The sequence below is a fragment of the Leptidea sinapis genome, chromosome Z, assembly GCF_905404315.1.
Source record: "Leptidea sinapis chromosome Z, ilLepSina1.1, whole genome shotgun sequence".
NCBI classification, from domain to species: Eukaryota; Metazoa; Arthropoda; class Insecta; order Lepidoptera; family Pieridae; genus Leptidea; species Leptidea sinapis.
This window is the reverse complement of record NC_066312.1, coordinates 16,060,534-16,077,918: the sequence shown is the minus strand read 5'-3', so window position 1 is coordinate 16,077,918 and position 17,385 is coordinate 16,060,534. Positions and strand designations below refer to the sequence as shown.

Here is a 17,385-nt window from a genome sequence, read left to right as displayed (position 1 = left end):
TAGTCAAGTTGACTGGTTGGTGTGTTTGTTTCGAGTTTCTATTAGCTTATTGTGCCGATATTATTAACAATGTCACGACTAAGACGATCAAATTATTCCTGACAAAGACGTAATGCAACTAGGATTCGAAACATTGCGAATGAAAGGACTGAAGAAAAAAACCGCGTTAGTATGGATCGACGTCGTGCTATGAATCACAAGAGCAAAGCGTGGCATCCCGTAAAACGGATCGGCTGGCAATACCAAATCGTCCAGTAAAACCTCAGAGATCAACAACTTATAGATAATTTTCGACGCACAAGAAGAAATTTATGAAGTGCTTATTTGAATCGAGCAGCGTTTCAATACGATTGCAGTACTTATACTGTACTGTAGTACTGCTTGCATACTAGGTTTCGCATTGGGCCGATGGACGTTGTTTGCGAGTATTCTGCGGAGAAACGCAAGAATTGTGCCATTTTCTAGAAAACACTCAAAAATACAATGTTTGTTTCCAAATGACCTCATTTGGGGCAGACATCTAAGAACGAGGATTTAATCCGATATTGAAGGTATTTATTTATTTACATACTTACACACAAAACAGTAGAAGAGTAACATACCTACTTATTCCTATGTATTGTGTATGCTAATTCTAAAAAAAGTTTTTGTAAATCAGCAATACGGGTTTGATATTGTAGATATAAGGACAGATTCACCATCGTATTGGATCACTGCAACCTCTCGAAGATGCACAGCTTAAATTTTTACAATTATACTTCATGGGCAACATGGACAAATAACTTGATCGATGTCAAGAGATCAATTTAGCAACGATAATAACAATTCTTCAGATCTGCAGCAACTACTTAATGAACATTTTGCATGTCGAGGTAGCCCGCAAATCTTTAATTTCCGATCCGTCTCGCATTCGCCCTGACCATTCAAATCTTAAGGCCAATCCTTGAAAGTTTGTGGTCTGAATCAAGACAATCCATTTCCCATGTCCAATCTATATATATGTATACTAGCTGACCCGACAGACGTTGTTCTGTTCATAATAAAAAAAACTCTTGCGGACGGAATGACCGATTCTCACGAAATTTAGTCTGAAAATCGGACAACATTTATGTTTCATCCCTCTAAATGTTAAGGGTGGTCCAAGCAAATGTTTTTTTTTAATTTTGTTGATTTATTTTTTTAAATTTGTTTGATTATGAGTCAGCATTAAAAAATACATACAACTTCAAATTTTCACCCATCTACGATCCACAGTTACTTTTCTATCGAGATTTTAATATCGGCAATACAACGTTTGCTGGGTCAACTAGTATTATGAGTAAGCATTAAAAAATACATACAACTTCAAATTTTCACCCATCTACGATCTACAGTTACTTTTGTATCGAGATTTTAATATCGGCAATACAACGTTTGCTGGGTCAACATATGTTATTTCTTGGAGAATTCGTTTTCGTTATCCACTATGATGCATCCCCACATTAGGTGATGCTCCAGCGTATTCAAATTCAAATATTTTTATTCAAAACACGAAAACACGACATGAAATCACCTATTGACCGTTTATCATACTTCTATATCGGTCAACCGATATTTATAGATAATGCCTGAACAGTGGCTGGGACTTTATTATAAAAGTATGTACATTTACTCTAGAAGCTATTATGTATCTTATGAAGCTTACTAGAATTAGTTACAAGAAATCCCTTATTTCTAGTTTTATAAGAATGAAAATCACCATTGACAGCAAAAAGGTGACGATTTTTTTGTACGTGCTTACTTTGTGAACTTATTTAAAAAATATAATTTATTTTAAATTAATTTATAAACCATGTAGGATTTCGAAAAAATCTATATCGGGTATTGTTTTTTTTTTCGAAATCATCATTTTAACTTTATTTAACTTCCGCGCCGGCTCTGTGAGGTCCTGTGACTGTGAGCGACTTTACCATAACAGCGAGATTAGCTGAGAGTGGTATGAAACCCCAAAAATCTTTTTTCCATCTTTTAGAAAAAAAAATCCATGAAATTTAGTCAAAAGTTACCTTTTGATATCCCAGATACGGTGTAATTATTTTCATTTGAAATAATTATTATTAACCTTATTTTGAGATAATATCGAAAAAGAACACTTATTTTATTCAAAAATTCTCTCGTTAAAATATCAGCTTTTTCAAAAAAGGATTATTGGAATGAAAGGAATTTGTGTTCCTTGAAATCTCTACTTTTTGATGGTGTGAAAAAAATATACATTACCATGGTAATTGTTCTCAGAATATGCAAAGAAACTAAAACAACTCGAAAAAAAATTTTCATGTACAATATTGAACTATTTAATTTAAACTTAAACTTTAATTAGTGGAAAAACTCAAATATCGGGGTAGCATATAAAAGATTCGGTCGAGTATCGTTAATTTGCTCCTTAGAATTGAAGAGTTCCGTTACTTTGTCATGGATTCCATAATGAGAACCTAACCAAACTCTCATCAAACAAGCTTTGAAGTATATCCTTTACAATAAAAAAAGAATCATGGATATTAGTTTGCGGGATAGTGAGTTGTTCGTCAAATTATCGCGCACAAACTTAGTGCATACATGGGACTTTTACAAATTGCAAATACATTTTTTAAATGGGACCACACGGATAGCACCGGCTATCAAATAAAAAAAAGAATCATCAAAATAGGTTCACCCTAAAATAGAACCTCCTTGAAGTCGATTAAAAACTACCCAAACTTGAAACTACAGTTTTCGCACATTTTCTCACGCACAGCTCCCCTTGCACGCAACGCAATAATTTAAGTTTTAAGGTGCAATCAAGATCGGCTGCAATATCTCATTTTTATATGCATTAGCTTACCCAAACATGGTATCGCCATTGTAAAATGAGAGAATAATGAAAAATAAGAAAATAAATATCAATATAGCAGCTTAATAAACTATTTGCCTTGTAATTTTAATTGGTAAAAAAGTAGAAATCAAGGAAAACAAAATCAAAGAATTTGATAAAGAAGCCATCAAGATGGGTATTCATTCAAAGCTCTGTGCAAAAGTGATTTCACTTGAACACTTTGAATTTATTTCCAACGAAAACGGCATTAAGCAATCTCCAAAAATATATCTCAGTACAAAGGCTTTACAAAGAATTCAACAGATGGTATAATTGCATTTTACATTGTTGAATATCATATTCTCATTGAATTTATATCATATAAGTACAGTCGCGTTATATTTTAATAGATTATAAAAGACTCTCAGTTCTATCAAAGAATATATTATTATAATAGTACGAATGTTATTCATATTACTGAAAAGAGCCTCGATTAAGTTATATACGTTAATAAGATAGTTTGACTGGGCTGCTTACGCACTTAGCCTCTTGGTTATGCCATTGTGCGTGTTAATCTTCTAATTCCAACCGGCCATCCCAGGAAGATAGTAAACTTTTCAGACTGCTGCAGGCATCCGGGAGTGACACTGGTGATTGGAAGATTTGTGCCCCTTGTTCAGCCAAGCGGTTGCACTCCATTCCAATCTAAGGATAGATAGATAGAGGTTATGGTATTGTTTTTTAGGGCTTGAAGTACGTATGAACTATCTGAGGTAATCTTTATATTAAGGTCCCTGACACCTCTGGCTGCTACTGTCTGTGCCGCTCTGGTAATACCAATACATTCTGCCTGGAAGATCGTGTTTAACTTGCCTAAGTGTTAGAATATTTTGATATTTAAGTCATTCAAGGAGACACCGAGTCCAGTACCACGTGTGGATTTGAATACGTCTGTGTATATCCTGACTTCATTGAAGCCAGAGTTATCTTTTGCTTCTGCAGAAAGTCGAATATTGTATCTTCGATCGAATACATGATGACACAGTTTATGGGTGCCTCAAGAAGTGGTATTTCCTTCAAGATTCTCTGTAGAACTTTAGAATGTGTGGTTTCTACGTTTTGTTTCTACGGTCCGTTTGCTCTTTGTCTCACTAGATTTAAAGGTCTTAGGTTTAAGAGGTATTCGAGCGCGTATGATGGTGTAGTTCTCATACATCCAGCAGCTCCTGGAGTCGCTAAGCGTTGTATCCTTTAACAAGGCTGGCCGCCGAGTGTGTTGCCAAAGCTATGTCTATAATAGTTCATAATGTTTAGGTTAATTAACTAAATTAGGAGTGGTAGTGCCATGTTGGGTCCTCACGGATCCTCGGTCCTCCGAATTGGGCCGGCACGCCCGGAGAAATACCACTCCCCCACTCGAAACGTTTCGTCCGGTGAGTGGGGTATCCGGAAGCCTACACCCCCCCTCCCAAATACAAATGGCAGCACAGACTAAAAAGAGATTACTCCAGGATGGATTCCTCTGGAGAATCCGTCCCTGGGCGTCCACAATTAGGGCCTGTACCTAACAGTGGTTGCCCAGGCTGCCCCGCTTATTCTGCAGGGGGCAAATCTGCGCTGTATCGGGGCAAATAGAGCAGGAGGCTCAAACCACCCTCCTCCACACTCGCTGTGGACTTTTGCAACATCAGGGAGCTTTGATCAAATTTAAATGCCGTCCACTTTCACCTGGAGACGGCGAAGCCGGCCCTGCTCTTTTTAACCCAGACACAGATATCCTCCCTGGCTGATTCATTTTACCTTTCCTACCCGGGGTATAATTTGGAACACTCCTTTATACCACGGGCTGGCGTGTGCGTTTACGTCAGGGAGGATGTCTTTTCTTGAAGGACAGGACCTATCCATCATCTGGCTGCGTGTAGACTGCAATGACCATCCGCGAATCTACGCATGCCTGTATAGAGGTCCCATTGCGGTAACGCAGAGACTGACCGACTCCTCGAACACATCCAAATTAAATCAATCCACGGCTACAGATTCCGTGTTGGAGCAGATCCCCACTGCAGAGATCGTATTTCTTGGCGATTTTAACGCCCACCACGTCGAATGGCTAGGCTCACGTACCACCAATCATGCAGAGAGATCTGTTCACGACTTCGCCTTAGCATATGGTCTGACGCAACTGGTTATTGCGCCAGCGCGAATCCCAGATGTGCAAGATCATACACCTTCACTGTTGGACCTTCTGTTGACCTCACATCCGGACGGCTACCTAGTTTCCGTTGACCCTCCTCTGGGATCGTCGGACCACTGTCTGATCCGGAGCACCGTGCCGATCACGCGCCTAACACGGCCCCGCTTCTTAGGCTGTCACCGCGTGTGGCACTATAGGTCAGCAGAGTGGGACGAGATGCGGTGTTTTTTTGGATCCTACCCGTGGAGGCAGATCTGTTTCTCTAACTGCCACAGCCTGTATTGTCATACTTGGCGTCGATATATCGAGCGACGTTCAGTTCCGTGGTCACTTGGAAGAGAAGGCCAAACTGGCCTCTAAAAAGCTTGGTGTACTCAGTAAGGCGAGACAGTACTTCACTAAAAGCCACCGCCTGCAACTTTATAAGGCGCAAATTCGGCCTCACATGGAGTACTGTTCTCACCTCTGGGCGGGTGCTCCCCAGTACCAGCTTCTTCCATTTGACCGCATACAACGAAGAGCGGCTCGAATCATCGACGATCAAGTCATCTCCGATCGGATTGATTCTCTAGCATTGCGTAGAGATGTGGGTTCTCTCTGCATCTTCTACCGCATTTATCACGGGGAGTGCTCAGAGGAGCTGTTCGGGTTGATTCCAGCGGCCGAATTCCACCATCGGACATTACGTGCAAAGTACCATCCGCATCACGTAGACGTCTGGCATTCCACAACCGCGCGTATTCTTCGAAATTTCTTGCCTCGCACAGCCACTTTGTGGAATCAACTACCGGCAGCGGTCTTCCCGAACAGATACGACTTAGGGACCTTTAAGAAAAAAGCATACTCCCACCTTAAAGGCCGGCAACGCATTTCTTGACACACCTGTTGTTGCGGATGTCCATGGGCGGTTGCCTCACCTCTCCCCATCCCGTGAGCCTCTTACTCGTTTGCCCCCTCTCATATAAAAAAAAATATTAATAGTTACACATAATTTTAAGAGCAGTATCTCTATTTTCTACCATTTTATAAAGTGTCGACTAGACTAAGTAGAAAAATTTGCATATTATTAGTTTATTCTTAGGTATAACTTTAAACCGAGTTTGTTTGTAACGCCGTTAGAATTTAATGAATTCACTCCAATGGGCTAACCCATTATCGTCCATTATTAATATAACGGCCGTAAGGTGCGGACTGCAAGTTTCAGTAGCGGTTTGTTATATTTCCTAGAACTTGAATTTAATAATAATGCGGTGTGTGCTCAAGACCACACGATAGAAGTGAAAACTTTATTAAGATGAGGTTAATAAATATTATATTTAAGAGAAAGTGTACGAACTCTGGTATTTTTTTCTGACTGGTTGGCATACTCGACTAGTGCTGACTGAAGTCGAACGCGCGTTACGTTTCCGAGCGTGACGGCTCAGTAGATGTATCGTTTTCTCAAACTGCTGTCTTATGGCAAATAAATGGTGTCATTCGATAACCATCAGCCAGAGCTGATATTTTGGCAATACCAGGCATACTTTTTAGAATGGGTGGTAGTTTTTTACTTTCATAATATTTATTAATTATTAATAATAATTATCATATCCTATTTTGAGTAAAAATATTTGAATTAGCCACTCACCAGCTCAAACAGGGTCTTGTACGATGTTATCTTAAGACGCCTGGGTAGAGTTTTAGAGCTAAAGTATCTCAACAAGCATTTTTGTTGCTGTGTTTTTTTGGTAATTCGGCTGAAATCGATTATCGATTTGGTAAAGCCCCTAACGGAGTCTATGGTATTTCTTCAAAGCTACCGCATTTATCGTTTTGTTCAACTTCCATCCAAGCTCTAAATAAGTTAATAAAAGCCGTTGTCATTCCTTGTTGAGAACTTGCGCCCAGCTCAAACTTTCTGCTTATCTTAGTATCTGTACGAATTTGATGTATTCCCTGAGGTGTCGACTGTATTTGACTTACGTCGGCAACAACTAGTGAAGAAGCTGTAAATCCACTTGATAGAACCCTTGGGATGGAAGCCATGGGATGACAATTTAAATTTTTAGTAACGCTTCGTTACTTTTAGTTTATCAAACATTATACGTATCTGTTCTTAACCGACGTCAAAAAGGAGGACGGTATCAATTCGATCGGTATTTTGTTTTTATGTACGTACACCGATTACTCTGAGGTTAATGATCCGATTTACGTAATTCGTCTACCTGGATGACTTAATTGTTTTCTGTGTACGGCTTTTTTTTTGGAGTTTTCATTCAGGTTGATTATATATTATTATTAACTAGCACTAAAACGTAAAAAATAAAAAAAACTTCGATTAAAAAAACGACTTCAAAAACTGAAAAGTTTCAAATAACTAAAAATTTTATTTAATACACCTCTTATGCAAACCTTTACCTTAGTATAGAAAAGTGGGGTCACCTACAGACTGCGAGTTTCAGTAGCGGTTTGTTATATTTCCTAGAACTTGAATTTAATAATAATGCGGTGTGTGCTCAAGACCACACGATAGAAGTGAAAACTTTATTAAGAGGTTAATAAATATTATATTTAAGAGAAAGTGTACGAACTCTGGTATTTTTTTCTGACTGGTTGGCATAACATTAACATCTAACTAAAAATTTTATTTAATACACCTCTTATGCAAACCTTTACCTTAGTATAGAAAAGTAGGGTCACCTACAAAAGACATTTCATGCTTAAAAGGAGACCCTAACGCTAAAATTGTAAGATTTTTATAATATTGTCTCCTTTTTCCTCCTCATTTTGTCTTGCTTTTAAATGCCCATATGTATATATTGGTGTTTTAGAGCAATTCTACAATATTATAGTGACGTTCTTAAAATCGTTTATATTGTTTTAGAATCTCAGGATATCTTAAAGTAAAACGAAAATATTATATTAGGCATTTGATATATTTAACATAAGCAAAACCACGTGACATAACTAGTTATAGTTTTGCTATACTTTACCATAACAGTAGTACAGTATTGTTGTTAAACACAAAAACATGTTTAATGTTTGTAACACTATTTAATAAGCATTTTGATAAAACTTCAAGTTTACTTGATTACGTTTGCGTTTGAGTACTTACAAGCAATTAAGTATTGAGATGGCGAACACTCGGAATTTGGGCATTTATTTTATACTATTGTGTTTATCGGGCGAAATCGTAAGTTAATAGTTTGACAATATCAAAGTTATCTTACATTTACATTGCTATTTTTAATTAATGCTTCACTTTATTATTTATAATGATTAAATTGAATTGAACCTTGTCCAATTTAACCCCCAGACTCAACTTTGCGCGTTTACCACTTAAAAAACTCCATTTGTCTCGAAAATACTTCCCTTAAAGCCTCGCCTAATATCGGAATACTGGGCCTCGAAATCTCGAGTGATTACCAATTCCGTGGCCATCTGGAATGCAAAGCCAAATTCGCTTCGAAGAAGCTGAGCGTCATTAATAATTATTAATTAATACTTCAAGCCGGCCCACATTCTAGCGCTCTACAAAGCGCAGGTCCGGCCACACACTTCATTGTGTGTCTTCTACCGCATTTATCACGGGGAGTGTTTCGAAGAGCTGTTTAACATGATTCCTGCCGCCGAATTCCACCTTCGCACGACGCGCCACAAGTTAGGATATCATCCCCACCATCTGTAGTGCGGTTTTCAAGGAGCTTTCTTGCACGTACTACAAAGCTGTGGAATGAGCTTCCTTGTGCGGCGTTTCCGGGACGCTACGACATGGGTACCTTCAAAAAAGCGCGTACACCTTCCATAAAGGCCGGCACCGCTCCTGTGAATCGTCTGGTGTTGCAAGAGAATGTGGGCGGCGGTGACCCGTGCGCTCGTTTGTCCTCCTATTCTATAAATTCTATTCCAAAAAAAATAATATTTATGTGACCGTGATTTTATTACAGTTTTTATTTTTTATAAAAGTATGGTCTGACCATAATGTGCCATAAGCTGGGCTATCACTGAAGAAATCTCCCCAGATATTCAAATAAATATATATTTATGTATCACCAATTCCAAATACCACGTATCCGACCTGAGAAGAAAAAGAAATTCAGCGGGATATTTTTTTTAAATAAAATTTTATATATTTATTTATATTTATATTTTATTTATTTATAATATTTCGTTACAATATGGTATTGTACGTTAAAATTATTTTTAAATAGTCTAAAGGCAGTCACTCCATTCCCAATCTCTATTTATGTTAAGGTAACCTTTACCTCACACACAGTTATTAATAATTCTTTTGAATTTCAATTGAAATTAGGAAGATTATTAGAATTAGAAGGAACTGTCCAAGAATAGACCCTTGTGGTACTGAGAGGTGACCCAGGAGATGTCCTGCCATTCAAATCAACCTTCAGAATTATATTATTTAAATATGAGATCATAACATCGTGCGCAGTTCTTTTTATACCATAGTGTCATAGCTTCCTGGCCTGCATTGAACGTTGGACATAATCGTAAACCTTAGATAAATCACAGATAATACCAAGAGCATTCTGGTTCCCAGGTTTCAAAGATATTCTTGATTAGGTCAACTAAAGAATCCGTAGTCGAAGTCCCCTAGTAAAGCCAATGACAATTCTGCTTTATTATTTTCCTTTGGCTTTCTAATTATCTAGCCCAATGAACGCTGTTCAATGCAAAGTTAGTAACAAGTACACATGAAAGTGTCACGTAAAGAAAAATGTTTACATTTTTTCTCAAGTTGACAGTGCACCAGCTAACTATATCGTATATATGAATAGCGATATTGTTTGAGCAATTCATCAAAATATAGATAATATTATGATGCCCTTACCAGCGGACATTATTAAACCTGCGAGGACCCAGTACCTGTTCAAGTCAAGCAAAATACATATGAACTAAATGACGCAGACCCGTACTATCATTTTCTTAGCGGTATTCTGTGCACTTCCCACCCCACTCGTTATAAATGAAGGCGTCTGAATTTTTAACTATTATTGACCAACAGGCAGCCGCCCACACCCAGATTTAGTTTCGTAACACAATTTTATTGCTAGTACTATTCAAATATTTTTATTATTAATTCAAGGATTTTTGTAGTACTAGTTAGTTATAAGAATAATATAAAAAGCTGACCCGGCAAACGTTGTTTTGCCAAATAAATTATTTTTAGAGTTTGACCGTTTCTTGGACATTGCAACTTTACTTTAAATTGCTAAAATAAAAAAATTAAATCTAAAATAAACGTAGCCTAAGTTACTCCTTATTACATCAGCTACCTGCCATTAAAAGTCCTGTCAAAATAGGTGCAGCCATTTCAGATATTAGCCGGAACTAAAAGACAGAACAGACAGACAAAAATTGTAAAAAATGTTATTTTGGTGTTTGTACCGTATATATATATATATATATATATATATATATATATTCATATACATGTAGTAAAAATCGGTTATTTCAATATTTCAAACAGACACTCCAGTTTCATTTATACGTATAGAAGATAAAGTTTCTCAAAAAACGCGTGTTTGTAGAATGCTAGACACATGCTGCGTTTGGAACTTCACGTCTTCGTGTCTGGCTTTTTAAAAAAAATTGAATTATGTACTTATCGTCGCTACTACCTTACGGTCTTATTTCCGAACTCAATTCTATCTCGACACACAAAGTGTCTGGCACTACAGCACGGCACGCCACACACTGATTAATGATTTCCTACACATTCTCACTATATGTTTCAGACCGTCGAAAATAGTCAGTCTTCTCGGTTGAATAGCCCTCCCTCAAAAACACAAACTGATCTAAATCCGAACACAATAACCTTAAGGGCATTTATCGTCCATTATTAAAATAAAATAAATGAAAAGGACTCCAGAAATCTTGGCTGGAGAAAGAATACAAAAAGAGAAAAATATTAGGCCTATTTAATTTTAAAACGCATTAAAACATAAAATGTTAACCGAAGAAACAAAATAATAGGTAGATCAATTATTTTAGTAAATACTTCTACCTTTTATTTTAGTAAATAATATATATTTTTTTGTTAACGGATTCGGATGGAAAGGAGCGTAAGCTTCACTTGATGGTAGGTCAGCCCACGGTTTGGTTATAAGAGGCAGAAAACTCCTTGAAATCCACTGTGTGAAGAAACGCCACATGTCCATATGGTGCGACTGATATCTATGTTTGTGGCGTATGGTGACTAGGCGAAATAACGCCACACATCCAGATGGTGGGAATGATATCTAACTTTGTGACGTAATTGTTGAACAATACATATTAGCAATTTTAAATGACTTAAAATTATGAGAAATACATTTTATTTGAGCGAGGAAAAATAAGGAGTACTTTAAATAAATCATTTTTAATACATGACTAAAAAGAAGAAAGTCAAATATAGTGTTTATAATTCCTACATAAAACATATTACACATAAAACCTTTAAGTGAAGACGTAACAGAGTGCTGTATTTATATTGTAACTTGTGGTGGTGATCGGAGAAGATACCAATAGCTTGGTGTTTTATCGATAGCCCATCACCCTTGCCACAATTATTATCAGTACTGACAGTGTAGTTATGAACTGCGTTGTAGGTACTTGTAATCAATTCAAAGAAGAACGGTGGCCCAGGTTTGACCGTACAGATATCATTACAAATGTACTAGGCATTAGAATAAAAATGTTTCATTTTGAAGAAAGATAAGTAAGATACATCAAGTAAGTTTGCACAATAATATATCAAGTAACGCAAACGATCTTTATAAATTTTAAATACATTTCATATTACGACGTCATTTAATACCAACAATTGACTTGACTTGAACAGCTCAAGCGAATTTGGCGTTCACTTTCAAACAGCGGAATAGCCAATCGGTCTAGATTTCGAGACCCAATATTCCTATAGAAGATGATATATAAAAGAGAGTCGTTTCGAATAGGTGGATTTTTGAGCGCCTAAAGCGGAAACTTGAGTCCAATGGGGGTTAATCTGAACTAGGTGGATATTACTCCATTTTGCAACCTTCTTAAGCCAAAAAGACAAAATTTCTACCGGGTCTGTCATAAAAAATCAAGTTTCTTTTATCACTGGTCCACGATAGGAGGAGATTGACTTAGTTTTACTTATATAAGTTGTAAAACCTTTTTTACAAACAAAATATTTTTACTAACCTTTAAGAATATATTTTATTTATGAAAATTGCCATCTAATTGGTTTCCTCTAATGATATAATCTTGAGACTTGAGGGTAACAGGTAACCCGTTCGTTCGTCATCCATGTAAAAGAGCTGTGACGAATAATCGGAAAATATGTCTCGTCGAATATGTATTAGATGAGAAAACTGTTTTTCATAAGGCTCCATCAAAAGCAATTTGATTGGATATGCTTGACTTATTATTTCCAGTTATTGGAAGCATTTCGTCAATAAACGACTTATTTTATTGCCTGAAGACTGTCGATTTATTTTCATTCGGATTACAGTTTTAACGATCAATTACTCGAAACAGTTGTTAATTTACGTTTAATATTCATATACAATTTAATTATGTATGTACTTATACTGTCCACATTATAGATACCGGAAATTTAGACTATCGTAATGGATACACTATAGATTGACAGGCAAGATAAAAAGTTCTATTTTGATATCACGAATTTACATAAAATATGAACCACTGCCGAGTCTTGATGGAAGTACCATTATTGGTTATGACACATGGTGTTATTGAGATGGTGGCTTACGGCCGTTCCCAATAAACTATCTACAGATAGAGATAAATTACTACCTTCTACTGTCAGTAATTAGCTGTCAATAATCTGAAGCTGTCCCATTATACCCGATAACTCATTCTTATCGCCTTATCGCTTTGAATTGCAATTTCCATACAAACTTTATATCGCTGGTAAGCTATACGTCCGCGTCGTCCCATTGACAGACAGCGTGTACGGATACGGCGAGTTACCGTCGATAAGTTTATTGAGACAGAAAAATCAACGATAGTTAAGATTTTTATCTCAAGTAAGAGATAGACTGAATATTGGTAACGGCCGTTAACCACCTCAATGATCGCATCTTCCTAAAGGTGCCGATGTTTTCACACCTTTTCCAACAAAATATGTCTCAGTCACGCCATGATAGCTAACACTCCACCAAACCATCACTAAAGACGGATAATACCAACGTTGTACTCTGCTGAATAATTGAAAAGTCTTTATAGAGATTTGAGCATAAACTCGGTGATTCTGCTTGTTATAGTATATTCCGATTGAGAAAATGTTCACTTCAGTACATAAAAATTTTCTTTGACCTCCCTTTGCTTTTACTTAAGTGGGTTTAATTTCACCGCCTTATTCTAGTACTAGTGCGACCAGTGACTTATAAGTTCAAAAGTCCTTAGACATCTCTTAAAATACGTGACATCGTTCTAGATACTTATTTTTAGATATTCATTTCCCGAAATAAAATCTCGCTTTCATACAAGATTACATTGGAATCTTTCCTTCTCTGGTTTGGTGCAAATACTACAGGGATGACCAGATGTCCTTTTCCTTTTCTGTCACAAACAGATTTCATTATATTAACTATCAATAGCTTGGTACAAACACATCAACTAATATTAAGCGAATTGTGAGCTTAAGAATTGTTTTTGGTTCCATACCCACTTTGTGTAATGCTATCACTGCTAATCCAATTCGATTCCTTTTAACATCCCTTTCGATTTTAACAAAAATTGGTGCGGGACTGAGAAAAATAAATGAATATTCATATAAGAATGATAATTTCTGTCAGTTTGCGTGATTATATAATAATATAAATCGTGTTCTAAACATAATATATCCTAAGACATTACATCTGTGAAAAAAACTATAATTATTGGCTAACTAATCCTACTTGTAATGAAGTTGAAAGTTTTCTGATCAAATTAATTAATAATTAATTTTAAATTCACACGTATTCTAAAGATGGAATCCTCATAAAGGTCGAAATTCGCACCCGCACATGTGTGTGTATGTACATACACACACACACTCACAAACTTTCATTCACAACAGAAAAGAAAATACCAAATTTTGATTATTTTTAATGGTGTTAGTTTGAAAATTTTGTTTAGAATATATTTCCTTATTGTTAATTAAGTAACCACAAAGAAAGGTCCGCGATATTCCCAATACAAGTGTCATAAGACAACTTACTGGAAACCTCAGCAACTAAATTATATAAGTAACCTAATTACCTAAAAGAAATTTTCAATTAATTAATTCTCAATAAGTGCTCTACCGCTATTGCAGTTTCCCGTATAAGTATTTTAATTTATTAGTGTATAAAAATACTATTCTTGATACGACATTACAATAAATCAAACAAAGTTTAACTCACACGTAGCATTCTACAATCCCATTTTCCATGAAACTCAATTCCAAACATAATTTCAGAAGTTACTTGTGAAAAGTAGGTAAAGTAGTAGTCTTAGTAGTCACTAAGACAAAATAAACCCTAGTTTATTGTGTTTTTGTAGGTCAACAGAAATAGCTGTCTGAAACAATATTGAAAAGAAATATCAGATTCAATAAAAAATTGAGTGAACTATGATAAAGTATTGTTCTCGGAATTGCAAATGTTTTTAACGTTATATCAACAATGGAAAACCAATTTTCGTGGCTGTTGCGAATCCACTGAATTACTGGACTGTTATTACTTTTACGGTACGGATGGTTTTTAAGGTCTAAATATTTTTTTACAATCACGTAATACAATGAAATTTGTGCGCGCTGAGCAATTTATAATAAACAGAAATTGAATACTAATTGAGTAGTAACTGGGAGTAAAGTCGGCTTGAGTCGACTGTGGTAGCGTGATCAGTTAGAAATAATAACCTAGTTTAATTTTTACACAATACAATAATATAATCACATTATAAATAAAGTTATATTCAATATAGAAAAATAAAGCTAATTTTACCCGTCGTAGTTATAAACAAGAGAGAGAAAAAAACCAGTTTAAAGAACAGTCCACATTTTAGCGATGTAGGGCAGGTCCGGCCACATATGAATGATCGCTGTAAAATCTGCTCTCTGGTCACCCCAGTATTGGCATTCGAACCATTTAACCGCAAACCGCATTGTCGGGGATGCAGTGTTCTGTGAACGGCAAGATCACTTGGCGTTGCGTAGAGACGTCGATTTGTGGTGTGTCTTCTACCGCATTTATGTGTGAGTGTTCCGAACGGTTCTGTGACCTGATTCCACCAGGACACTCCACAAACTTGAAAATCATCCTAAAATCTGTTTGTGTGGCAATCTTCTACAACAGGATGTTCAAGGAAATTTCTCAATCAATACCACATGGGGTCCTTCAAAAAGAGCGCGGACACTTATCTAAACGCCGGCATGGTAGCTGTGAAGCTTCTGGTGTTGCAGGCTAGTGGGCGATAATGTCCTCTTCTTTAATAAATAGATTCTTCTAATGTACTATCGGCAAAATTAAATAGAGACTTACTTTCACGTCAATTTCCTACAGTCATAATAAACAAGTAGGTCGAAATTCGCTTAAACATTCATTTTTATGTAACTGTTATCATTTTATTAGGCACTGATAGTCCAACAATTGTCATATATTATTTTTCGTTCAAATATAAACCTGTTTTTATGATTTTAAATTTTGGGTGACGAATTCAAATCGATGGTGCTGTTGCAAACTCTCTGTTAGATGGTGCTTATTTAATCGGTTAAAAATTAAATCAATTTAAATAATACCCATAATCTACGACAGCAACGTCGCGGGTCATAATACCGTTTTATCTCTGTAGCATCTAGGCCGATTATGACAGGAAATTTCAGATAATTATAAAGACAAATGGTACTTTATTTGATAAAATAAATTGAGTCATATTTGGTTAAATATAAAACTGAGAACTAAATCCGACTGTGATGCGTGAAAATCTAGAGTGGTCGCTACTATTCAATACAAATATAAGTGAAACTAAACATCAAATTTTTTTTATTTACAGATATGCAAAATAGTACTGCCCCACAAATTGCGATACTTAGAGAATATGTTGAACGCGGAAATGGTCGTAAAAGCAGCAAAAATTCGCCAAAGAATAGAAGCAAATCCAAATATTATGGAAAGCGATAAAAACTGGCCTTTTCTATTAGCTAAGTTACAAGAAGAAAACAAGAAGAATGCAAATACATACTCCTACAATAGCCTCTACAATAGAAGAATGGCTTAACATAAGTAGCTATAGATACCAAGTTATAATAAATGATTGTTGCTTATTTAAGTATTTTTAAGATATTTAAAAGTAGCTAAGCTTGTGTTTCAAAAAGTGTCCCTAATATGAACTAGAATAATTCATAGATTATAAAGAGTCAGCCAGTATAAAAAACCAGTAAGTCAAATAATAATTGGATCTACCTTCCATGTAACGGGGTTTGATACCCAAAGCAGTACTAGATATTGTCTAGTGCTTCTAATCCTAAATATTCTACGGATTATTTGTAAAATCTATCCATTGCGAATATTATACTCGTATTAATATCATTGCTTCTTTGTGGCGGAAGTATCTAAATCCTCATGTACTTAACTGAAAGCAGAATAATATACTGGGTTCCAGATATTGAACATCTCTCAAGTCTCAATAAATAAATAATAAAGGTCTCAAGGCGACAAGTTCAATGCTAGAAACGGTATGAATTATGGCTTTCCATGAATTCCGGGATCGCCCGTATTGGGTAGCACTCACCATCGGTAACTTGTTGATCAAATCAAATTAAATCAAAATCACTTTATTCATTTAGGTCACGGAAATGACACTTATGAATGTCAAAAAAAATATTTTTCATATTGAATCTACCGCTACTTCGTAAAGGGTTGAGCTAATGAGATGATGTAGCAAGAAACTCACTGCCACTATTTTATATCAAGATTTACATTTCCATCAATTTACAAATCATTTCAATTACAATACACAGCAATACTTCAAGCCGGCCCACATAGTGGCGGTCTACAAAGCGCAGGGCCGGCCACACATGGAGTATTGCTGTCATCTCTGGTCTGGCGCACCCCAGTATCAGTTCGATCCATTTGACCGCGTGCAACGCAGAGCAGCTCAAATTGTCGGGGACCCAGGGCTCTGTGAACGGCTGGATCACTTGGCGTTGCGTAGAGACGTCGCTTTATCTCAGGGAGTGTTCCGAAGAGCTGTTTAACCTGATTCCTGCCGCCGAATTCCACCTTCGCACGACACGCCACAAGTTAGGATATCATCCTCACCATCTGGATGTGTGACGGTCCTCCACAGTGCGGTTTTCAAGGAGTTTTCTTCCACGTACTACAAAGCTGTGGAATGAGCTTCATTGTGCGGT

General features: G+C 36.4%; 1 protein-coding gene across 1 annotated transcript in view; it reads right to left on the bottom strand.

Annotated features, from left to right (window-relative positions):
• Positions 1 to 3,482: 3,482 nt before the first annotated feature.
• LOC126978790 (DENN domain-containing protein 1A-like) overlaps positions 3,483 to 17,385 on the bottom strand; it is a 50,534-nt gene continuing 36,631 nt past the window's right edge. The window contains exon 15 of the mRNA XM_050827863.1: positions 3,483 to 3,535. Coding sequence (XP_050683820.1) covers positions 3,507 to 3,535 — 29 coding nt within the window. The 3' untranslated portion in view covers positions 3,483 to 3,506. The remainder of the gene's footprint in view (positions 3,536 to 17,385) is intronic.